The sequence below is a fragment of the Ambystoma mexicanum genome, chromosome 5p (genome assembly GCF_040938575.1).
Source record: "Ambystoma mexicanum isolate Mex_15411 chromosome 5p, UKY_AmexF1_1, whole genome shotgun sequence".
Taxonomy (NCBI): Eukaryota; Metazoa; Chordata; class Amphibia; order Caudata; family Ambystomatidae; genus Ambystoma; species Ambystoma mexicanum.
Genome location: NC_090930.1, coordinates 1320308602 through 1320334804, shown reverse-complemented (window position 1 = coordinate 1320334804; position 26203 = coordinate 1320308602). Strand labels below are relative to the sequence as shown.

The following is a 26203-nucleotide window of genomic DNA, read 5'->3' as shown; positions in this document are numbered from 1 at the left end:
AGCCCCGCTCAGTGAGTGCATTCCATGACTCGGAGGGGCTTGTGTAGCTCTGTTATGAGGGATTCCCCTGAGGTGCCCCAAGGGCCTAATACGCGCACCAGGGTGTTCTCTGAGGGTTCCTCCAGAGAACCTGCCAAAACCGGGCATCATTACGAGATTCACCATTTGGGTGCTAAGGTTCAGCCCAGATCATCTGTGGCTGTGGATACCGGGGTACGCCCTGAGGTCTCAGTTTCTGGAGCTTTTCATACCGAGCCATAGCTCAAGGCCCCTCTTTAGGGAGCTATTCGTCCCAGGTTAAACCCCGAGGTTCCTTTTCTTGGGGCTAACATCCAGTACCGACAGTCGAGGGATCCTTTGAGGGTCCTGTCGGTAGGGTACGTTCCTCAACCGTCCCACGCTCAGGGTCGTGATGTTACCTTTTCTGTCAAGGGGGCAAAGAAAGATGGTCAAGCACCACAGGCATTCCAGTACCAGCTCTGCCGAGGTTCCTCCACTGGAGGCTAATTCTGGGACAGTTCCTTAGGTCTGCCAGCACCGGCTTGGCCGAGGATCCTTGTTTCAAGGCTAAAGTATTACTTAAGTCCCCTGACTCCCCTGAGGAGACGGTTGCCTCAGTTTCTCCAATGAGACAGTTCTCCTCAGGTGTTGACAAAATAGCGGCCCAACATTCTTGGTCCACGGCTGCCATTTTGGATACCTCCCTTACATCATTGTTCACTACGTCTACTGCTGGGAGCTTTTCATTTGAGGCTGAGCAGCCTTTCCACGCTATGTGGAGGACAAAAGCCAGTTTATCGGTCCTGGTGAAAGCTTCAGGTAAGGCCCCTGACACACAGTGGTCAGGGTCCCAGACACGGTCCTTCTCTGAATTCAGGGGGTTTAAGGGTCACCATGCACGCTGGTTTGAAGCTCTGGTTGGTGGCCCCGCCGAAAGCAGCAGCAGCAGCAAGGTGGTCGGGTTTTCTCTTGGCCGTCAGCCTCCTATGCAGGGACCGGTAATCTCCCTACCGCCAAATTATCCAAATTATATTTTTTTGTTGGTCGCACGAGACTCCGGTGGGAGGACGAATCTCGTCTCATCTGGAGGCTTGGCGGACGATCACTGAAGACCGGTGGGTTTGTCAGTCGTGCTTTTGCTTGCCCGTTTCCCCTACCACACCCTTCAAACCTCCTTTCCAACAGATCAGGACGCCCTCCCCCAGAGCCGAGGTACAGAAACTTCTAGACCTCAGAGCGGTGGAACCTGTTTCCCCCCCCCCCTCCCCCACCCCCCACCCCCAGTCCCTTCCCCTCGGGGAGCAGGGGGGGCTTATCACACCTGCGCACTATCCTCCATCTTCCCCAGTTCAATCTATCTCTTCCCCATGAGAAATTCAAGATGATCACGCCTCTTCGGAAGGGCGATTGGCTCAGTGTGGTATACCTCCAGGATGCGTACATGCGCATTCTGATTTGGACCCCCCATGGGAAATATCTGTGCTTCTCCGTGGGAGCAAAACACTTTCAGATTCGAGTACTCATTTTGGTCTCAGCTCAGCGAGACACACTGGAGACTCCTCCCAGGGCCCCGCAGTGGGTCTCCCAAACCCGGATCTTATTCCGAGGTTTCCCGTTTGGGGCTAAGGATGAGCCCAGTTCTGCTGTGGCTTTGGATACCAGGGTTCGGCCTGAGGCTTCTTTATCTGGAGCTAACTTTACCGAGTCTTGGCTCGAGGCCCCTCTCAAGGTGGCTATATGGACGGGGGGGGGGATAAACCTGAGGTTCCCCTTCTTGGGGCTAAATTGGACACCAACAGAGTTGAGGGCCCTCATCGAGGGTCTTGGCTGCCGGGTATATCCCTCAGCCTTCCCACGTGCATAGCCGTGGTGATGCCAGTTCTGTTGAGGGGGACAAACGAAGGTGGTCATGCCCCATAGGCCTTCCAGTACTGACTCGGCTGAGGATCCTCCACTAGAAGCTAATTCTGGGGCAGTCTCTAACGTGTCGAGTAAACACCCTAGATCTGCCAGTACCGGCTCTGCCGAGGTTCCTTGTTTCAAGGCTAAGATGGTACGCAAGGCATCGGACTCCCCTGAGGAGACTATTGCCTCACTTGCTCCTGTGACGCAGTTCACCCCAGGTGTTGTCAAAATGGTGGCCCAACCTCCCTGAACCACGGTGGCCATTTTGAATACCTCCCTTACAGCAACAGTGTAGTTCTGTGTTTGCACGGACAATTCGGTGGCAATGTATTACATCAACAAGCAGGGCGGAACCAAGTCTCCTCTCCTTGTAGATCTTGCCATAAAAATGTGAACGGGCCAATCCAGCGCATTGTTTGGCTCTAGGCTGTACACATCCTGGGTCACCTCACTGTGGACGTAGATGCACTCAGTTGGCATCCGTATCGAGTGGGAGGTGAACAGCAATGTCCTCCAACATTTTCCATCAATGGGACACTCCAGGGGTGGTCCTCTTTGTGGACCTCTTTCTTTAAACAAGAAACTGCCTCTTTATGCATCCAGGGATGGGTTTAGAGCGTCCTCCCTGGGAGATGCCCTCAAGATCCCGAAGGACAACATGTAAGCTTATGCTTTCTCTTCATTGCCTCTTATCCATCAGTCGCTCTGTAAGCTCAGGAGCACATCGAACTGCACTCTCCTGTTGAAGGCTCCTTGGTGGCCAGTCAGATTCTGGTTTTCGGAGCTACAGCATCTGTCGGTACCTCCCGATCAGATTGCTGCAGATTCCTGACTTGCTTCGCCAGAGCATTCACCAGATGTGGCACCCCCTCCCCACAATCGTTCAGTTTATGGGCAAGGGGCTTGAGTTCAGATCGTTAACACAGTTCAATCTGTCCAAGGACAATGGGCACATTATCCAAGCGGCCAGGAAGCCCTCTACGAGAGCTTAGTACAGGAGCAAATGACTCAGTTTTTGCCTTTTGGTGTTTAGCTAAACAGCTCAATCCCAGGCAAACTTCAGTTGACACTGTTCTATCTTTTGTCATCTGGCCGATTCTGGCATCCATGTTCTATTATGCAGAACTTAATTATCTGCTATTGTGGCCTATCTGTCCAGACAGCTATTCCTTTTCATTGACTAATCCAGTCATGGAAGGCATTTTGCGGGTCTCTTCATCTTTTCCCATGGAGGCGTTATGCTGCAAGTCATTTGAACCCATGGCAATTATCGATCTTAAGTACTTTTCTTGGAAGGTTGCCTTCTGATCGCAATAACATTGGCAAGGCGAGTAAGTGAGCTTCAAGCTCTTTCCGTGAAGCATCCGTTCCTCACTTTTGAAGGGGGATGAGGTTGTGCTTTGCTCTCATCCTTTCTTTTTACCTAAGGTGGTTGCCGATTTTCATTTGAACTTTTCTGTCACTTTCGCAGACATGAAGGGGAAACCAGCTTCCAAAGCAACTATTCCCTGCTGGATGGCTTCATGTTTTTCAGTAGCCTAAAGCATTCAAGGCCTTCATCCACCGAAGAGTATCCATGCACATCTAGTCTATGGCAAAGTGACTCCTGTTGCCTGCCAAAGTGTGTCCCTTGAGAATCGATCACCAAGGCGGCTTTGTGGGCCTCCCCATCGGCTTTACCTGAGCTCCAAAGGTGATGCCCAATTTGGCCAGGCTGTTCTTAAGAACGTATTCCTGTAAAGGGGTTTTTCATCCACCCGTACTACCTATGGTGTGTGCTTGGTAATCTCCCACAAGTATGGAGGAAAGGGGACGGGACGTAGGGGTATAACAAAGTTACTCACCGTAGTGACTACCTTACTCCTAGTCCATAGTCCCCTTTCCTCCATACGCCGCCGTCCCCTCTAATAAGCATCCTCTATTATTGCTCAAATGGTCTCAGACCTTGCGATAGAAAAGGACTGAAAGGCGATGCCCTGAGCAGAGCTCAGGAGGGTGGGGTTACAGCCACGTGCAGTACCCTGTGTAAAAATAAAAATAGGAAAATTCAATTTTTGATGCTTTTTGACAAAAGTGCTCTAGTCCACGGAATGTCCCACAAGTATGGAGGAAAGGGGAGTATGGACTAGGAGTAAGGTAGTCACTACGGTGAGTAACTTTGTTAAAATTCATAACCCTCCGCCCCCCCCCACCTTCCCTGGGCCATCAGTGTTCAAACCCCCCCTTGCGCTTTCTGTGCAACTATCTAGCCCCCCCCCCCCTTCCCTGGGCCATCAGTGTTCAAACCCCCCCTTGCGCTTTCTGTGCAACTATATAGCTGATCTAACTATGCACCAGCCTCTATCAATGGTCTAGTCCCCCTTTTCATTCGTGCAGGTGAACATCTAGCTGTCATTTTTGGTTTTTACAATACATACAATTCTCCTCATGATTGTTAGACGTTTGCAGCATTTTTCCCAATTCCTGTTCTAACATTTCACTTCCCACTGCATTTTTCACAAAACAAAGGAGGGGCTGAGGTTAGACCCAGAACGAGGAGGCGGCGAGCTGGAGGATCTATTGTGTATCATCACCGCTTTGGATTGGCGCCAACACCACATCGCCCCTGCCAATAAAAGAGAAAATGTAATGAGGCATTCTTTGGTGATAATAGAAATTTGTTCCGACACTTCTTTGTTCACAGTGCATACAACATCTCTCTCACTTATTGTGGCCGTTCGTTGAGCTACCTCAAACGCTGATTTCTTTTTTTTTTTTTTTCTTCCTTGTTGTATGCAATGTCCAAAACCTGCAAACATTGGCAACATCTGCTACCTGTCTCAATTCTACTACCTCCGAATCTTTAAACCTTTGTGGCACCAATTTCAGCACCCTCTCAAAAATTCTACAAACACCTTCTCTCTGTTGCCAGCAGAAAACAGTGAACTGTTTAGTACTTGTTTGAATAGTCAAATGCACAGATTCTGGTGAATCTACTAGCTCTATGCATCAATCCTTTGCACAAAATAATCTTCTTCCTACCAACTATATCCAGCTCCTTTGCCTTCCCAACACACACTTTTTCCAACCAATACTATTTGACCCGCAATTAGTTTACTCCAGCATTACAATGATGTGTGCTGTAAAGGCCATAACTTCCAATACTGTACCACAAATCGGGGGTCATCCCCCGGGGCAGAGATCTGGTATCTGTAGGCCTATCAGATCATATAATAAGAGTATCCAGATAATAATTAATAATTGATAATAATTTGGCACTTATATGCTTAGTGTGTGGTGCTCATTTATCGACCTCGGAAGGATGTAAGGCTGAGTTTGGCCCCGCCGGGATTCGAACCTGCGTTAGCAGGCTCTGCATGGATGTCAATGCGAGCACTCTACTCGCTGTGCCACTTGACCGGCTTGCACCTCTTCCCACACAGTGTCCCATTCCAGGTTTCTTCCTACTTCCAGCACACCATCAATCAGTTTCTGCAGTGCTCTTTTAGTCAGCTGGCTTAGGGACCCAATCGCATGCAGCTCAATGATTTGTGCCTTGCTACACGCCAGTTCAACCACCGATGTGAGCCCTGCTGCTTTTTTGAGTCCATCTAATAGACCTAAACGTGTGCCTTTTTAATATATCGTCCATGTTGCAAGTGCTGAATTAGCCCCACTCCACATTATCGTCTGACAATTCTGTTGCTGAGCCAGTCTAATCGCATCCAACCTGCTGCAGTTGGGGGTAATGGGTAGTCATCTGGAAGGCAGACAAAGGAGCAGTAAACAAGACTCTTGCTAATGTTGCATTCACTAGCATATATCTATATCCTGCTCTATCCGGATTCAATACCATGTTACACCACAATCATTGATTATACACCAGAGTACATTTTAACAATTCTTAAAGTTGGGAGGAAAATGATTTTAACTTTGAAAGATATTTTGTAATCCATACTTGTTTGTGCTTAGGCTAGTAATTCATGCAAAAGTGTTACATTTTCGAGTTCCACCTCAGACCAGGCAGCAATATGCCCATCTGTGCAATGCTCTGCTAGCACCTCTGACCAAACCGATCCTTAGAGTTTTGTGCTGGAAAAGAGGCCAGCAGGGATGCGGGGGACTGGGCAAGGTGCTATCAGCCCATTTTTTTTCTTCCTTTTTTTTGTGTTTTTTTTGTTGGGACTATATTTACTACATGTTTATTGTTGATAGTATTTCCCGGTCTTTAGGTGTCTGGCATGCTCTGTAGGGTCTATAACACCCTGTCATGAAATAAAGATTGGGCATCCTGTTAAGATGGTGGTGGTGGTGGTGGTGGTGGGGATTGTCACTCTACACCTGTGAAAGACTTAGGTTCTGCAAATTGCCATCTACTAGATCCAATAATCCTTGCTCATGGGAAAACAGTAAGGCAGATTCTGGTCGACTGGGTGATAAAGTACAACCAGATGACTATCTTAGCCGGGAACACTGTTTGGCGTATTTATAATATGATTTTATAAACTAGCAATGTACTCTTCCATTGTGTTGCTTATCCACACTGTAGTCTTCATGCAAAGTAAACTATGAGCACAAACATTGTGAAGGCCAGTAAAGCTAGTTATGTTTAGTTTTTCCCATTTTTGGCATCAAATTTAACTCCTTTCTACTAATTTCTCCGAAATATGTAGACCTGGCACCCCTGTTCCTTTCGAAATGTAACCAAGGCTGTATGACGGGGGCGTGGCTAGCTGAGGATGCCTCTGAGCTCCAGAGCCCACATCTGTCCCATGGGCCCCTAAGCCCCGCAGAAATGATGGAATCTGCACAAGATTATTTGTGGAGGTGTCGGAACCTGTTGTATTAAGATACTGAAAGTCCGATTCTGTTCCGTGAACGTGTGGCAGAGAATGGCGTGTGAAGGTGGCCGCCAGCAGTAACCAACATGGTGAAGTCGTAGATGATCAACGGCCCGTCGGCCACAGAGCCTGCCAATCATCGAAATAAAGCTCCCACAAAAGCACGACCCAGTGTGTCGCCTGAAGCAGCGACCTCGGACCCCACCAGTTGGGCTCCTTAAGGAGAGTGGTGGCTACTGTATCTGAAATAGATGTCTCCTAGTGGCCTGGTGCATGGGCTAGGAGGTGCTAGTTGGGCAGCGGATCCTCGAAAGAGATAACCGTGCACCCGACGCCGGGGTTCCCAGGTAAGTGGAACGTGTACCCTGTAGATCGGTGCGACCAGAGCATAGAGGATTCTGCGGCGGCAGTGAGTGAAGGACCCGTGTCGGGCTTGCCTGGAGTCCAGTCCCCTTAGTGGCAAAAAGTGGCGCCATCAAGGGCCCGTAGAGACAGACTCCAGAGACTGTGTCGCATGAGGGGGAGGCACCCGGGGGGAAAAGAAGAGACACAGCGTCTGTTATAGAGCAGCCCCTGCAGCACTGATGAGGCTTTCAGGCATGCAGTCATAGAAGACCACGCCAGACGCTCCAGGAGCTTACAAAACAGTGGTAAGGAATATTGCAGGAACGAGGAGACTGCCTGAAGAGGACACTTTGGCTTACTGGGAAGGCACAAGGAGTTGAGGCTGCCCGGCTGGGATGCACAATCTCGGAAAGGGGTGATTGCCTGAAAGTTGGGATCCAGGGGGCTTCATAACAAGAGAGGACCTCAGAGGTGTAGTTAGAGCACCAATAGCTGGTAGCTTTTGGGCACTCCCGAGGAGGAGGGTTGACCTAGAAATACCACACACCTGGAGTTGTAGGAGGCTGGTGAGTTGAGCTGTCACCTTTGCAGCATGGGAATAGCGCTTTACTTGTCGGAACAACTGGCAAAGCAAAAAGGGCCCCTCTCTGGGAACATAAAAACACTGTTGCAGGGGCAAGACACCTTGAAGCGTACTTGATAAACCACTGCGGATCAAGTGCATTCCCCCCCTCCAACGCAGCTCGAGGTGGAAGACCCACTGACAAGGAGATTTGGATTTGATAACCACGTTGGCAGAGATCAAAAAAGAAATCCAGGACAGTGCGGCTGACCTGAACAAAGTTATGTCTGTCCTAGATGAATACATTTTGGTGGTGGAGAAATGGGTGGATGAAGTTATCAACCTTATGCGAGCAGGGGTACTAACGGGCAACACAAATGCACAGTCTCCAACAGATGGATTTAGTCCTAACTAAACAGGAAGATGTATGCTACGTCTGTAAACTATGACTGTATAACTATGTAAACTGTATTTTATATTCTGTCATTTATATTCCACCAAGAAATGTTCATTTATGTTGTAATCTTATGTAACTCATGCAATTTATGTAATTCATGATGCGCCCAGATACCCACGGGTCCGGTTGCGCTATACAAATACACCAAAAATAGATTGCAGCAAAACAATATCCACATGCAAGGGATTTCCAGGTCGGTTTCAGATGTGGATCTACCGGAATGTGACTGCGCTGTTTCGCCACCTGCTCGAGCCTCCATTTGATGAAGAGATCATGTTGAATAGAACACTTTGGGTTTACTCCCCCTACCAACTGAACAAGAATCTCATTCTGGATGTCCTTACAGAGTCAATCTTTTTCAGGTGAATGAAAAATTCTGAAAGTAGCAAGGAAGCAAGAACCAATATGGTTCTGGGACTCGATATCGCTGTTTCGGGACAAGGCCCAGGCACCGTTGGCCAAGCGGAAACTGCTGCGTGTGGCAACTAACTGGCTGAAGGGAAAAGATATTCATTGTCGGTGGACATTGCCATGCGGTTTGAATTGCAAGGCAAGTCGTATAACCTCTCCATGGAAGAAGAGATGGCAGCCTTAATGCAGAAGGTCCCTCGCCCATTCGATGGCTCACCAGATGGGGAACCCAGCAAGAGTACAACTCCATTGCCAGGGAGGGAGGGAGGGAGGGAGGGAGGGATGGATGGATGGATGGAGAAATGGAGGAATGGAAGTCTGGATGCTCATATCCTAAAAGGGGGGGGGTGGAGAGTTGTGGAACTCTTAATAAGGCTCTCACCTGAGGGACGGGCTCAAACAAAGATGGTGCTGTAGAAGAGCTTGTGTAGGGTTTCTTGAATGGCGATTGATCTCGAGTCAAGAAGCCCACATTATTGAAAATATGTTCACGAAAGTTTAATGGAACTTTATAGTTATTTTGAGAGCTGACGCTTCTGTGGGGATGGGTTTGATTCCACCAGGGGTATTTTGGGGTGGTGGGGAGAGTGGAGGATGGATGGGGCATTGGAAATTAGCCCTATGCATCCCGGATCGTGCTTCAGAACCCGGAAGTTGAAGATGCGGTATCCATTGTTTGAAATTGGGGTTTTATTAGAAGTTGGGGGAGGGTTCATATTGTTTGGTTTTGATTGTGGCATGGCGATAGATTCATTATCGCGAAGTGGCAATTAAGGGGTTAATTCTTCCTCTGAGGGATGAATGAAACTGTGATGGCTGAGCTAAATTTGGTTGCTCTGAATGTTCAGTCTGACACGCAGATCGTTTCGCTCATGATAGGGGTGGCTATCTTGATAGGGTGAGAGTTGGGCTTCACCAAGCGGTTCCTATTTGGATCCGGATTTGCGGCTTCTAGTACTCCAGGGGCTCCTGCAGGGACAAATGTTTTCGCTGGTAGCTGTCTACGCTCCTAACGAGAGGCAAGATCATTTCTAAGTTGGCTTGTTGGGAAAGTTTGGGAAGGTGGTGTGAAGGGCAGGTGATAGTGGGAGGTGATTTTAACTGTGTAATGTACCCGGTCTTGGATAAAGCACTCCCACCCACAGCTAATGATGGTAGATATCGGCATGCCTTAGCACAAGTCTTTAGAAAACTGGGCCACATGGAGATTTTTCCGGATTGCGCACATTTCTACGCACATTTCTACACACGCGCTCACTCAACCAACCTCACAGACATCCTAGTATCAGAGACACTCATCCCTCAGATCATGAACATAGAAATAGGAGTAAGATGCTTGACTGCCTATGCACCTGTGATTCTTCAGTTTTAAGTGGATAGACCCTTAGTTGGAAAGCAATGGAGGCTGATGTTGCCAGACATGTTACTAAGAACATATGTTGAAACAGTGATTCGCAATTATTTTAAAGAAAATGACACGTTTGGCGTCGACTGGAGAGCGGTTTGGGACAAGTGTAAGGCTGTAATTACAGGGGATTTTATAAAGACAGCCTTTTTAAGGGGTAAGGAACGTCAACCTATCGGCATGGAGCAGGAGGTGAGAGGCTGAAGGGTTACACAAGAGTCGAGGCTCCCCAAAAACACTACGGCCCTGATGAAGGTTAGATCAAAATTAGAAGCCCATTTAGCAGATAGATCACCACAATTGCTATTACAGACCAAACAATCCTATTACCTGAGGGGGTGGTAAGGCCAATCGTTTCTTAGTGGCAAAACTGAGGAAGCTGAGGGCCTGAAACTTTATAATTCGCTTGAAAGGCAGAGTGGGTGATTTGAGAAGCACAGACTGTTAAGATGGCAGTAATGGTGGCCTTTCACACCCAACTTCTAAAGGGGGAGGATCGGGACACTATTGTCCAACAGGCTTTCTTGGGGATATTAGAATTACCTCTGATATCGGAGCAGGATAGGCAGCTTCTAGAAGTGCCAATTACAACAGAGAAAGTGGGTGCAGCCATAGGATGTCTACCGGGTAATAAGACGCCAGGCCCAGATGGTTTTGGGAATGCTTATAAAATTCGGAGGTTTGCTTGTTCAACCTTTAACAAAATTATTTCATAAGATCGGGGAAAGTGGGGTGATTTCAGGGCATATGGGGGTCTCTATATTCCAACTAGGGAAAGACATGACTGATTGTGCCAGTTATGTCTTTGTTGAATGGTGATGTCAAATTCTATGCAAAGGTCCTGGCCAAACGGTTAATGGGGTGCTGCTAAGATTATACATCCAGACCAAGCAGGCTTTATTCAAGGAAGACCTACCCAAGATAATATTAGAAGAGCAGTGGCTGTTGCTCTTTTGGAGAAGAGATCTGGGCAGAAATGTTCTATAGCTGCTCTCGACGCCACCAGAGCATTTGATATTTTTTATAAATAGTCCTAGGCGCCCCTCTGCGAGAACAAACACTGCTAAATATCCTATGGACTATTTTTTTCATTTGATAGTTTAGATTTCTATTATTTTTATGCAAACCCTTGGACGGTTGGGATGTGGACCGGAATTCGTACGCATGTTAATGGCCAATTTCCAGATCCCATCCACAAAATTGGTGATCAACTGAAGGCTTTCAAGTTCAATTAAAGTGAGAATGGGCACACGGCAGGGATTCCCACTCTCGCCACTTATTTTTGCAATAGCCATGGAGCCACTAGCTGAAGAAATTGGGATTTATGGGGTGACCAGCAATGCAGAGCTACATAAGATTGCGCTATACGTCGATGATGTGATGCTGTTCCTCTGACACATCATGTTCCCTGCAAAGAGTGATGTTGCTGCTACAAGAGTTTGCAGAGGCCTCTGGATTTGCGATTATTACTTGAAATCAAAGGCACTCAATACAACAGAGGATCTGGGGCATGTGGGTGGATGGTGTAGGAGATTCCCCCTGGTTTGGGAAACGACAAAAATTGAGAGAAATTGAATACCTTGGAGTCATACTGACTGGGGACTATGGGGGACCTATATGAGGCAAACAAATACCCTCTTTATGGAAGAAACTCCTTGACGATTTTAGGGAATAGAACCTACAAAAACATTCTTGGTTCTCATGGATAGCAGCGGTTAAAATTACCCTATTACTCCCATGCATGGTTAGCTCTCTCACAATTAAGATTTTGACTCAAATGTTTACACATCTGCAGAAGGAGGTTCTTTCCTTTATTTGGAGTGGAAAAAAAGCCTAGGGTTGGGCTCTCTTTTGGTCACAATTGTTAGGGGGTGAGGGGACTGAGGGGTTCCCTAAATAGCACAGTATCCAACGGCAGCCCAGGCAGCCCCAATGCTGAATTGGACCTTATCTGACGGAGTAAAAGGCTGGCACAAACTTGAACAGATGTCCACAACTATTCCCTTGGGTTCACTGTTGATCTTGGGTAACACAGTATGTGGGGCAGGAAGCCCCCTTTATTGGAAACTACAAAATGCTCCCTAGGATACTGAGGTCAAGCATTACGCTGGAATGGTCAGAGGCTGGGATTGGGAACATATACCCGGATTGGTTATAATACTGATTTTGGCACAGTTTGGAGCAATAGCTTTTTGGAAAATTGGTGTGGACGAGAGAAGTCTATCAAGGGGGTACTCCTTTACAGTTTAAAGACTGCAAGCAAGATTCCAAGTGGGAGAGCAAGAAAGGTTTTGTTATATACAGATCGGACATTGTATCTGGAACAAGGTCGTCACAAAAGGTTGTCTCAAGGCTCCTCTGCCTTTTGGATAAGGCTTTACAGGAGGATAAACTCCCATACATGGATAGGAATCTGGAATCCCAACCACTGAGCAAGAGTGGGGCCAGATTCGATGGAGAGCCCACAAAGCACCAAAATGTAAAGCCATTAAAGAGTCTGCCTCCAAAATGTTTCAGATGGGATCTGACACCAAAACAAATACATAAAATTAACAATAGGCACCCATCCTTCTACTGCAGAAAGTGTGGAGAGGTTGGTGAACTGTGACACATGGGGGGGGGGGGGTCCTGCAGAAAGCATAGATTTTCCTTTTGGAAGGAGATTTTAAGTCACATTATATACATAGTGGGAGTACTACTTCCCTATACCCCAACAGTAGTGATTTTGGGGGCGATGGCCAAAGGACTGTATGATGCCAGTGGGGCGTGGGCCTCACTTATCACACGTTTTACTAAGTGCAGCAAGAATGGCACTAGCTCAAGGATGAAAAAAGGAGTGGCAGATAGTGGCCTTATAGTTGGTCATGATTTTGTGGGGGTTGTAGCGATGGAAAAAGTATGTGCTTTGACCAATGGAACATATCAGAACTTCCTTAGGGTGTTGCTCCTGTTTTATCAGCATGTCGCCCTGCTTATTGAACAATTTCTCGACACTTTGAGAACAAATGATAACATCAGCCAACAGAGGGGAGACCCAGACGATTAACATATTGCAACACATGGAATAGTGTTATGCCACCAATTTTATTTACTGTTGATAGGAAGTGGGTGGGTTTGAAATTATGTTCCGATAAAAGATGTTCATGGTCTCTGAAACCTGAATGGTTATGTTAAGCAAAAAGGGGATCTGATTGCAATAATTAACAAGAGATGCGTTGGAAAGCCTTCCCTTTAATCTGTTATTTTTGCAGTTTTGTATTTGAATATGATGAACAAATAAATAAAGCTTATAAAAAAACAAAGGCTATATGACCCGAAACACTTATTGGCTGAGAAAGGAAACTAAGCACAGTGAATCCAACTACGATACTGACTCTGTATGGTTGTTGTAAAGGAGAGGTGTATTCCTCCGTCAAGTCTGGTTCAGTGGACCACTATTAATTGGTTTTCCCATTTGCATTATTGTACCTGTAATTTTTCCCTGCTCATTTTGGCTGTAGTAAAGGTGCTAGAATGCAAAGAAAATCTGGAGTGGGGTGCTACTTGCATGTGACCGCTTGAGCTGTCTGTTACTCGGTGAGTCCTAGGCAGAGTAGTCTTGTAAATGCTGACGTAATGATTGGTGAAAAGGAAGAACACACTCCTGATAAAGGTCTTGGTGATGAGTGGGTCCACACAATTGAATTGCTGCCTTCTGTTCATTTTCAAGGCTTGGAATGATTTACCGATAGTGGAGAGCCAGTGTTTAATGACCTCAAAACAACTGTCATATGAGCAAGATTGGAATACTTAAGGTAACTAACATTGAATAATTTTTTTCAATGCCTATTCTTTCTAGACATCTGCTAGGTGACACTTGATAACTGTGAATATCATGCACAGGTTGAAAACTGACGTGGTTGGTATACAGTATGAAAGTTCAACATGATCAATTGTTGCTTTATAATCAATCCTGCGGCAAACACCCTGTTCTCTTGCTGTTTCCAATAGAGAAACTTCTTCTGCTGTAGAAAGGTTTTGGCATGATCTTGAAATGCAAAGAGATCAAAACATATATGTTAAGTTGCCCTGTAAAAAAAACTTTGGAACATATTAGACTTAAAATGAAAGATCTTGTATGTTCATGAAGGAAAAGGCATGTGTTGGATGTGTGAAAGAAGAGGTGGATGGCCGGTGTACTATGACATTTCTGGCTTGAGGGAGTAGTTAGCAGCTACCAGGCCAGTTAAACTCCCCATCTCTAAAACGACAAAAGATCGAAATGACACCGGACAGACCTGGACTAACAAAATAATGTAATGTTTAAACTGCAGTTCATTGATCAACTCTATAGGAAACTGGTGACGGGATGATGATGAACAATGATGATTAACAATGGACATTCTAATTCCCAAAGGCAATATATTCATTGAAAAAAGTAAACCTTTCTATGCCAAATGCTGCACTCCAAAGTAAACATTACAATATGAAACGGAAGATGAAGAGGTTTTTTTTGTATTTTATGTCCTATAAAGCATCAAGTTATAGTGCATTAGCTTATAGTATAAATAGCAACACAGTAAAACAATTTTGATAATGGGGAACGGAAAGTTCTGGGTGTATGTAGGTGAGGGAGGAATCCATTCAGGGTTCATATAGGTCAATATTCAAAGAATTGAAGTGCGAGCGAATGTGCTACAATGAGCACTGTCCCTAGTTCATGGTCAGGGAAAATACTGGGCAAGACTGGCGGGACATGGAAAGAGATGAGGAATTGGGGATGAGGGGGCAGTGTTTAGAGGAAGTACCAAGTGTGTATGCCAGTTTTAAGGAGTTTTCAGAATGTCTAGTAATTATTTCATCCCTCGAGAGGGATGTTTTTTTTTCCAGAGCTTGAAACCACGCACCTTGCACATTAGTACCATGGCCATCATATTTAATTATCTTGTATGGTGGTGGGGCCAGGATAGCTAGCACTCTCCGGCATATAGCAGTGACCTATTTCTTGAACAATCCAATGAGGAATTTTGAATTGAACTTTAAGTCAATGCTGAGTTATTTCAACTCTGTTTGCTGTTAAGCTCCTGCAACTAGTTTCCAGTTTGAGGGCTGGGGGTGAGGCCACTTTTTTCATGGTTAGTTTATTCATGGCTAGCTGAAGCTTTGAATGGACTATGTTGGCTGAGCCTAGGAACAAGGCATTGCAATAGTCAGATAGGATAAGTGATCAGACTATTAGTTTTGTGAGACATGCCCTGTAAAGGGAGGATGTTTTTCAGAAGGTGTAATTTGTAGTGACCCTTTTCAGTAACAATGTTAAATTGTGGTGTGAAGGACAAGTTGGCGTAAAAGGGCACTCTCAATGTGTTTAATGTTTTGAAATGTTTTTTTTTTTTTTTTTGTTGCTTTGGCTATGTCGAGGAGGTGTAGGGTGGGTTTGCAATCCTGAAGAAAAGAATACCTGTTTGGATACATTCAGGCAGAGGTGGTTATTGATCATAAACATTTGATAGAGAATCAGTGTTTCCCATATGTTTAAGGGTCTGCGGTTTTATCAAGATAGAAATTGGGTGTCTTTGGAGTGCAGCAGATCTGGTTTCAAGGAGATCAGCAATTGTTTTATGTATGTCTTGCAGAGCCAGTGTGATAAGGGGGGGTTCCTTGAGGGATACCACATGGTAGTGGGTAGGAGATGGAAAGGAAATTGCCCATTCTGAGCAGATGTAGCAGAGTGGAATGATTCAATCCAGAACATTGCATCTCAAGTTATCCCCGTAGAGTTCTGGAGAGGATTAAAAATGATTGAATGATCTGCAACAAATGCAGAAGATATGTCCAGGACAGTGGCAGATTGCTGGTTTGCTTAGAGGGACTTTAAAAAGTAGTTGCAGATTATCATCAGAGTAGGCTGAGTGGTGTCCAGAAGGGTTTACATGGGATTTCTTCAAGAAAGGTAGATTTTAAAAAAGGTAGCTAATGATTCAAGATAATCGCTGTGGAGAGACAATAGGTCTATTAATTTGGGAATTGACAATTCCTGGTTGGTTTTGGCTGTGCAGCGATGCAATTAAGGTTGAATGCATTCCATTTTGTTCGAGTTCACTTACAGTAATGTGAGAGACGAGGAGCAGACCTTTCGTCAAGGAAATGAGTTTCAGAGGAATGCTGGTAGACCTCCCAGTTTTTTTGCTTCATGGAATTCTGACTATTGAGCAAGAAGTATGTTTAAAAAAAAAAGTTTTTATATTTGTATAAATATAATATTTTTAATCAAGATCAATGATGAGACTGTGGGTCTCTGTCAATTTGCCTTGGGGTGGCAAGTTCATTGTTTATCTTAGAGACCTCCTTGCATGGAGACTTGAGGTAATTAAAATAGTAAGATTTTTATTTTACAATATTATATATTTTCTCTACCAAAGAGATATATACCTTATTGAAATGGGAGTGTTGCTTTCACAGCCAGGGAGCCAGATTGAACCATGTATGCTAATGTGTTCTGCTCTCTTTATGTTGAGCAATGTCAGGGAATGTATCTATTAGATTTAATAGCCGCTTGGATGTCCAGGTTTCTGGTTCTTTTAAGTTATAAGGTGTTGAGAAGCGATCCAGGTTTTGTAGGCTATGACCAATTAATTTGGTGAGTGTTGGTAGTATATCTTTTAAGGGTGTAACAATGATTACATCAAAGTGCGATGGAACCTCATGTTAGGAGTAGTGGCTTGAGGTCAGTATGTTGGTGGTCCGACCAAGAGAATGGAAAATGTAGGATGAGGAAGAGTGGGGTGCACAGAACAGAGGCAATGCCTCTTAGTGTGTGGAGTTGTTAATCCAGGATTTGAAACCTACCAACATCTGTGTAAGGAAGTCTCAAGTGGGTTTATTAAATGGAGAATCTAGCTGGGGTAAGCTCTTTGATTATGATTAACTCTTTCCTCTCAGTAGTTTGGCTGGATCTCATGATTTCCCTCAATCCGATGGTTACCACAGGGACAATATACCACCAAGATGGTGATGGTGACTTTATGGTGCATGAGCTATTTTGCATATGAAGCTCTTGAGGTACGTGTGTGAATTTGTAGGAAGATCTGGACCAGGGCGCAAAATCTGTACTTGCCACTATCCATTGGCTAGTCATATTTGACTCTTGGCAAGTAAGGTGTTTGTATTTTGTAGTGGCAAGTGACTTTTATGACTGGCTAGTAGAACGCAACTGGAATTTTTGCCCTGAATATGGACCGCTACGGACAACTTGCTAACATTTGCGCCTTGTGAAAAATTCTAAAAGCTACATCTGTGACTTTTTTAAAATTCTGCTAGAATAATAAGTTATAAATACAAATTACAGTAGGTTGTGTTTAATATACGCTCTAAAGTAGATCAATATGTTGCAAGGGAATGAGTTCTTTCGAGCTGGACTCCTACTTTAAACGTTATGCACACCACATTTTAGCCGCAACAAACGAGTACAACGTAGCCACCATATATGAACATCGGTACTAGTGAATCCTTCTAGAAATGTTGTGAAAGTTGCTGTCCGAGTTGTGCATTGTTAGAAGAATTTAATATTATTTTGAATTGTACAATAAATACACTCCCCATCATTGCTGGGCAAAGCACATGGCTGACTGCCGGAATCTAGGTGCCCTTTACAGCGCTTTGTTTTCTTGGTCTATTCTAGCAAACTGGTAGGCAGCTACATACCGCGTTGTCTCTAATACCCCAGAGTTGTAGCAGAAAAAGACCTGTAATCGTTGGAAAGATCCGACTGCAAGGAGTGTAATTCTTGAAATGGACAGAGTAACTTTTTTTTTTTTTCCCCTCTTTCTGATCGTAGGAATTTCATGGTTTCTGGTCTGCAAGATATTGACAAATGTCGACAGCAACTAAATGATATCAGTGTACCACTAGAGGTTTTTGAGTAAGTTTCTTTGTTGCTTGTCTTTGTTATAAATAGGCAAGAGACTTTTTTGCAATGTTGGAGTTTCTAGTAATTTGTAGAGATCTTGCATTTAAGGGAATATGTATGCTGCTTTTTCTGTATGCTTTAAGATTTCAAAGTAGCTTTGGTAAGTGTGGTGAACGTTTCGATGAAATAGGTTTTCGTCAGCATTATTTGAAGAGAAAATGTGTATTGTAAAATGAGTCTGACCCCGTTTCTTCAAGCATCTATTTACTATCCCCATACTATTCCCCCAACAACAGCACATTTCACTTAGGCCACCTGAATATAACTGAAACGATTTGCTTTCACAGATACATTGATCAAGGCCGTAATCCACAGCTTTACACCAAAGAGTGTTTGGAAAGGGCCTTGGCTAAAAATGAACAAGTCAAGGGCAAAATAGATACCATAAAGGTAAGGCTTGCATCAATTTCTGTAAATGTGTTACTTTTTTATTTGGATGAACAGACCAGTTTGGTCATCTTTTTGAAAGGGGGTGGGTTTATTTAAATAGCTTGGTTTAGCAAAGACAATTGCATTTGATTGGGTTGATCTGCGACTTTTTGTGTTGGGGGGTCACAGTCTCACATAGATTAAATTCCACCATAAGCTTGCTCAAAAGATCTTAATATTTTGGAGTGAACTTTAAAAGTTTTGAAGTGAATTTCTAATAGAGCATGCATTTTCTTGGAGCTATATTGTGTATGTGTTCTCACATAAAATATGCCCTAGAAAATGAACATTTTGAGGTTTTGCATCTTTATAGGAGTCTACCTTTTGACGCATGCATGTACATTGCCATTTGTCATGTAAGCAAAATTGTCTCTTCAGAACACTGCCACTTTGCATGTAATGTGTGACCCATCTTTCGCAAGTGTACTACTTTTTTCTCAGCTCTTCATTGTGCTTATTGATTCTACCAGCCCTCTTCCTAAAGCAAACCGTAAAACGGCGACCTAGATGAGATGTGGTATTTCAACGGAGGCCTTGCAGCTCCCATTTTATTGTTCTCAACAGCATTGCATCGTCCACCATTGTTCAGTATAAGTTTACAAAATAATGCATTCCCTGTGCTTTGTAACAAAAAAAGGTGCTGGTAAATTTTCTGAACCTATCCCAACCTAAACATAGGTTTGACTCATAGGATTAGAGCAAAAGGAAACCAGTTTCTGCTGTATTGTATGTCACAGCCATACATTTTAATAAATTGCGTTTGTGAGCATTTTGGCTGACGCTAGCTTCACACAAATGCTTTCTCAATGTCCTATATTAAATTACAACAAAGAAAGCGTCAATTAAAAATGATGTACAACTAAAGTGAAAAGGCAGAAAAGTGTTAGTAGTAATTGCAATGTGCTCAATTGAATGCAAAAAATTAGAATAGGTTTAAAGTAAATCGCCTATCGAAAGCACCATATGGCCTGACAAGGAGACTAATTGAAACAGTCAAACCACGAACACAGAAGTATTCATGAGGCAAATTCTTATGGAAATCTTTGAACAGACTACAAAGAGGATTTTGTGAACGAAGCCTGTGTCTCAGCTGATATTCTCAAGTGAATACAGAGTACAGCGTCCTTAAATAAATAACTATAAATTAAAGAAACTATCTTTGCACGTGGACGATAAGATAATTCACTTGGCTTTATATTTCAAAGCCTTTATCCACAGCCTAGAATAGTTCAGCAAGAAACAAAGCTTGTAATTTACAGAGAAAGATCCCTAGAAGAATTAAAAATAAAGTGTATATGCTTGAGGATCCCCAAAGTATAATGCATATAACGAGCACACTGAAGGTGATAGCCAACCTAGGCTGGTAATAGCAGATGAAATCCTATTAAAGGAAAACATGTTGCTTTAAAGAAATGTATACTTAATAACTGTTGTACTTTGCTAAGAAACACTAGGCTTTGACCTGTATCTTTTATAAAAATTAGCATTTTGATAACTATTTTGAGTAGAGGAAAATGTTGCCATATTGGCACTAAGAACAGAACCACTTTATTAGAACATAATGCAATCCATGTGATAGGGTTTGAAGTTACAAATTTGTCAGATTTCTTGCTTATTTTCTTTTTATTATCCTAGTGCCTTGAAAATGACACTCTTGGGCGGGTTGTTTTTGTAATGTAGGATCATTTGTGATATGAAAAATATTTTGTGACTGGATTAATACTGTTTCTGTGGTTTAATAATACTGTGTTGCTCATACACATTTTTTCGCAGTGAGATGAGATTAAAATACTGAAGCACATATCCAGAGGAAATCTATTTTTTAGGATCTTAAGAGATCAATCATTGCTTAGACTATTTATCGGACTCCTGATGCACCAGCTGAAGTCTTGTTCCTGTGTAGTATACAGAGCTGGAAGACTACCAAAACCCTATTTTTAGCAAAGGATTCACACCACAGCTGTTCGTCCTTATATCGGTATTTAATAATGCGGCCTATGGACCACACTAAGATGAAAGTGCACCTCCATTATCATGACCAGTACATTTTGCGAAATACTTTCAGAAATTCAACTTCTAATGGGGGTTCATAAATCTCTGTTCTTGAGTTTAGCAAGTGACTGGCTCATCTGGATGAGTAAGACATTGTGTGGCAACCTTCCTGATATGTGGGGCAGGGATACGGGTGTTAAGCAGAGGGTCACTCGCGCTCTGCACCCATGATAGCGAAGGCTTAAAATGCCACTGCACCCAAATGTACGACTGATTGTCGTGAGGGGTGAGTTGAGTTTTGCAGTAATAAAGACAGAAATTGAGTCTGGGCAGCACATATCAATGTATTTGACATTTTCGTGGTATCGGGTAATATTGGCTTCCATAAATAATGTCGCCATACATATAGTCGCTTGGAAACGGCACCGCGAGTTTATTTATGGGGACAATATATGGGGTAAATGGGATCGGGTGTAGCGGGGGTGTCCTTTAAAGAAATATGGGAGTTGCAGGGGTGTCCCCTGGAGGTTGCATATGGTAATATCACAGCAGAAAAAACAGCGCCATTCTTGTATGGCGACATTTTTGCAGGGATATCACATGGAACCATTTTTGTCTTACTGCGCTGGACTTGCATTTCGAAGCACTTATCACTGTGGTCGTCATGTTTCTTCCATCCATTTTGTGATTAGAGCTAAGGCCGAATGACCTGGGGACGTATGCAGAAGCAACAAAATCAAGATATATTGATGCAAATGCAGAAGGCACTCCCTCCAGCACTACCCATCAACAGACTATCTGCGAACATCTACAGAAACACAAACACAAGTTTAATTTTTATTGTTTTATAAAATAACGAAAGCACACAACACATGAATGTTTCTTAAGTGTTCTTATTGTAGCAATTCAACCAGGATATCAAAAATCCGCCCAGTCATCACAAACTTCATACATTACAGAATAGCTTTTCCATTTCTTTGCTTAAAAAAACCACGTTAATCAGTAAAAATAATGAACACTTACTGTTGGAGCCTTTATGCAAAACTCTTCTAAGCGAAAGTCTTCTAATATTCTGGAATGGTCAATCTGCCATGTTTTAACGGCAAACAGTCTGGTGGTGTTTGTAGGTGACATCCAAAGTCTGTAGTCCCACAAAACTGAGTTAAGGGAATCGCATTACATTATATGCGTCTGCAACACTGAAGTGATATCGGAATATTTTCTTTGTGCCTTTAGGGTAAGTGCTGAATAAGCGTTTCTCAGCTGTTAATATGTGGTGCACCTTAGAACTGGAAAAATGTTGGGGGGCACTGATATTCCTAGATCTTGCCAAATGATTATGCCAGTTTACGCATTTGGAAGTGAGATTACTCTTTAATAAGTCATTAGAGTATTCTTTCGGTCTGCAGGGGGACACCTAATGCGTTGATCAATGTGGAAGTAGATCTTTGCCCCATATGCCATATGATTTCTATGAAACCAGTTTTATTCTGGCTGAGGTTATGGTACACCCCAGGTTTGATTGAATTTCGTAATGTGCTGGTTAACTTGCTGAGCCTGGAAAGAGGTAGGAGCCTACCACGGGCTGTACATGTCAAGAACACCTAGGTAGAACTGGGTGAGAGCAGGCTATGGCAGAATCTGGAAGGCAGTACCAAGGCCACGTCTCATTGAGTCAAGAGACTGCTCTTGGCAAATGCTATGAAGGATATGAATGATGCCTGTTTTAGGGTTATGAACGTTCTCTCATCGTTTGCCCTCTCTGTTCCTTAATTTCAAGTTTGGTACACAGAGGGTGGCAAGTTTTACAAAATCTTGGGGTGTTTTAGGTTTGAGTATTTGCTGAGGAGGAGACCAACATACTTTTTTTTTTCCCACCTCTCGTTTTCGGGCATTTAGGGGACTGTACCTGAAACCGTTGTCCAGATCAGGTGGTACTAGTAATGTTGTCGAGGCATTAGCACTGTGTAAATGAACGGATAGTGGCACCGTCTGTCGGATAGCCACATTTATTTACCAAGTTTGGCGCTTAAAACCACGGGAATAGGGAGTGACCGATTCAGTTATCCTTCACTTGTTAGGCTTAATGGGGAGACATACGAGTGCAATTAATCTGAGATGGGGAGCTGTGAGTATTCCCCCCACCCCCCGAATTTTATGATCATTTTATGCTTTTAGATTATTCGAATCAAGTATTAATGAATTGTATGCTTCTGTTTTCCAAACCTCATTCATTGGATTATAATGCAAATTACTGTCGTTTTTCTTTATTGCTGTCATGTCGTATTTGTGCCTATGACTTTTATGGCCAAGTGCTGAATAAAAATACATTATTTAATGATTGAAAGTCCTCGAGCAGGCTAATGGGACCTTGACACAGGCCGGCTGGAGATGGGTGCCTGAGGGCGGATTAACCTCAAATTAGCATTCAGTGCACATTCCTCGTGTTTGTGGTCTCTGCCCCTACCTCCTAGCAGGTCTGATCACTCCCAGTTTTTAATGTGTAAATTCGTCATGCAAACAAACACCTCTGTTATTTAAATAGCATAATGCCAGGGATTGCAATTAAGATTGGATGAGCAGGAGTTAAAAGCGGGTTCTGGGTATCCTACATTAACCATTAACCAGTAAGCAGAAGCTACTGCTCGGTAACAAGTAGCTAGTACATAGCGTTCTGCTAATTTAACTTCCACTTTTAACATGTCAATTGTCTATGACCCTTGTGCTTGAGATGTCATATAGATGTGTCTTAATGCTTATTTACAGACTGTCCAAAACACACAGAGAAGTCACATATGTATGTTCGACATCAGTTGGCCTGAGGAGCCAAAGGTAGCTCCGTGTGTCAAGCTAAGCCCTCAATTTCAAATCCTGTGATGCAATTGGATAGGACCGAAGTTCCTGTATGCAATATAGAACATCATGACCGAATCCTGCACTTCCTTTTTTTAAAACTGCAACTTTATAATGTGCATAATTTAATTAAACCAGTTCTAATTTCGAATCTTAAAAGGCCCTTTGTCAAAGTTAAATGTTGTTCATTAAGTGTAATTTATGTACTTGCTTGATATTGGCCGCTTCATTGCTGAACAGTTGTTTAGTTCCCCACTCCGTCAGGAATGTAACTAAATGAATTCTTCTCTACTTTCTGTATGACTAGGTTTCTGCAACCTTTAACTCTGGATGTGTTTAACAAGGCATACATTAGTTTTCAAAAATTGATTAGTTTGCTAATTAAACTTCTCTTGATTAGCAAACAAACCCAATTAATCAGCAATGATGTACTCATATATTTAATGTCACCAGAAGTTATTTGTAGCCAAGACATAAAATGAGCAACAATACAGCAGGTTTGTGTACTGTTGAAGTAAGCACATTAGTGAGTTGAGCCTTCCCCTGAACATTCTTTGAAATTTCACTAGACCTGCAGGTCAGGTATCCTAGTTTTACCTACTAGACCTAATTTATTTTATTTTTATTTATTTATTTATAATGTGCCGCAGGCATCGGGCACATCACCTAAGAGAAATGCACTGGACTAATGGCAATGGATGACAACAGATTTAAATGTGTTGTTGAATGTAACCACAAACCCACTTTGTTTGGCACACTACTGTCACCCAAAGGCCAGCCATGCACAGTGAAACCGGTATTTGATATTTACTGCAAAGTAAATGTTAAAAAATGTTTCAAACATCCCCTGAAAATGGTGCACACCCTGCTTAAAATCTACTTGACTATGTGAGTGGGCAAAAAGATTTTGCAATCCCTGGATGTGTCTGTAAAATGTGAAGGGTAACCTGCACGAATGGACACGAATGGATGAATAAATATGATAAAACAGTTTTGAAAACTGTTTGGCTAGCTCTCTTCCACAGGTAATACTATATAATGCAATCATCATAGAGAAAAGCAAGCTCTGGAGGCTGTATGGTAGTGCAGTAGATCTGTAGATATTCAGACTGGATGGAACTATGGATCACTACCTTGCATAAACATCTTGTTAGCTTTGTGTATTCATTACGTAAGAGGAACGAAAGTAAGAGACTAAGACTAAGCAAAGGGGATGGGCATTGCAGACAGAACTGAGCAAACTAGATCCAATATTGTAGATTGCGGCCATCTCACTTTCAGGGTAACTGGTATAAAGCAAGCAATAGGGCGATAAGATAGAATGTCCAGAAGTATGGGATCATGCCATGGGTTGAGCACCAGTTGCAAGATGTATGAAACCAGCAGGTTACAGAACTAGGTTTGCCATCAAAAGCTTTTGGCCATATGATGATGCACATTTTCAAAAGTGTTCACTCTCCAATATGATGCATCTTCCCCAGCAAAATGAAATATAGTTGACACTATGAGATTTAGGTATACTATCCTACACTTTAATGTAAACCATGCAGACAAAGCAGTGTTTTACAGGAGCAATATTTTAATTATGCATTATGTAACAACTTACATTTTTAGGAATGGAATTGCATGACTGTCTTTAAAAAAACAAAAGTGCACACATACTGGTCTTTGCCAGACAGGATATACTTGGCTTAAAAAAGCATCTGCTGATATCTTCTGTTTTGCAATTATTTGAATAAACACAATTAAACTTGCCTTGAAGTCCCACATAGGTCTTTGGCACGTATGAGTGGAGAAGAGGATTACTGCTGCACTCTCCCAATTAGCCCCTTTAAACTTGCAGTGAACATAGCAAAATGGTGGGAAGAGCCCCGAAGCGAGGAGAGGAATGCAGGGTGAGCTGTGCTTTCATTGAACAGGGTAACTTAAATAGCTAGCTTTGCTACACAAGTGCCAATTTAATTAGCAAACCTAACGAATTGCATAGCAAATTGTTATGCAATACTGTTTGTTATGCCTTGGTTTAATATTACAACTCTGATCTGTCCAGACCTCCTATAAATAATGCACAATTACACAATCTACAGGTTTAACGCCAATTCAGTCCCCTGACTTTCTTCATCCTTGGAATGAATAAGAATAATTAAACAAAATGCATTTGCATGGCTCCACAGGGTAGATGAACTTGAAGGAGTCTGATCTAAGAAGGGAGTGCCAATTAATGCATGTTAATTTTTACTGATTTACTTATGCACACACCAATATATCATCAGGGTGCATGTAAAGGTGCAATCCCCACTGCAATTCATGAGAATGCAGCTTCAGGAATAACTTCAAGGGTTTGGCTTGGGTGTGACATCCCTTCAATGTTCACTCGGTTGTCACATTTAGAGGATTTTGCTGCACTAACTACCCAACCAACAGGTCTTCGCCACCCTGGTCTACTACTGGAGTATATCGCAGTTGAGCACCAGGAATGCTGGCCTAAAGTGTCAGTTCCTACACCGGACCAAAGTGTTTTTATCCTGGCCAAATCATTTTTTTATTACAATGTTGTTTTGCTACCTTGTCTGACAAAATTACAAAAATGGTAGTACTTTGATTCTTGAATAGCTTCGCTACAGACTGGCACTCTCATGAGTGTTAACAGGCTGCAGTGCTGCAATACATACATTAATATTGGACATTACATAGTGCATTCCATATGGTGTAGTCTGTAAGAGCTACATACATTTGGAGCTATTGTTCTCGCGTTTGAGAATAAAATGTGACCTATAATATTGACATGGTGTTTGGATGATGGCTGGGGCCGTGATCTGAGATGGCACACTAACATGTTTAAGTATGGGACAAAATGCAAATGGCGGGTGATACAGGATGATCCGATGACACTGCTGGCGCATTTATATCTAGCTATTTTGTTTTCATAATCAAGTGATTGATAAAAATTCACCAGCCTCACTACCCTTTTTAGTTACGTGCATTGGATAGCTTGCAGGGGGAAACGACTGCCCTTCTAGTGAGCTTGCAGGTTCTCCTCCAGATGATAATTCTGCCTCTTCTTTCTGTAACCTGA

General features: G+C 43.2%; 1 protein-coding gene across 1 annotated transcript in view; it reads left to right on the top strand.

Annotated features, from left to right (window-relative positions):
• Window positions 1-26203, top strand: part of MED10 (mediator complex subunit 10) — a 102797-nt gene that overhangs the window by 41176 nt on the left and 35418 nt on the right. The window contains exons 2-3 of the mRNA XM_069613717.1: window positions 17722-17805; window positions 18141-18243. Coding sequence (XP_069469818.1) covers window positions 17722-17805; window positions 18141-18243 — 187 coding nt within the window. The remainder of the gene's footprint in view (window positions 1-17721; window positions 17806-18140; window positions 18244-26203) is intronic.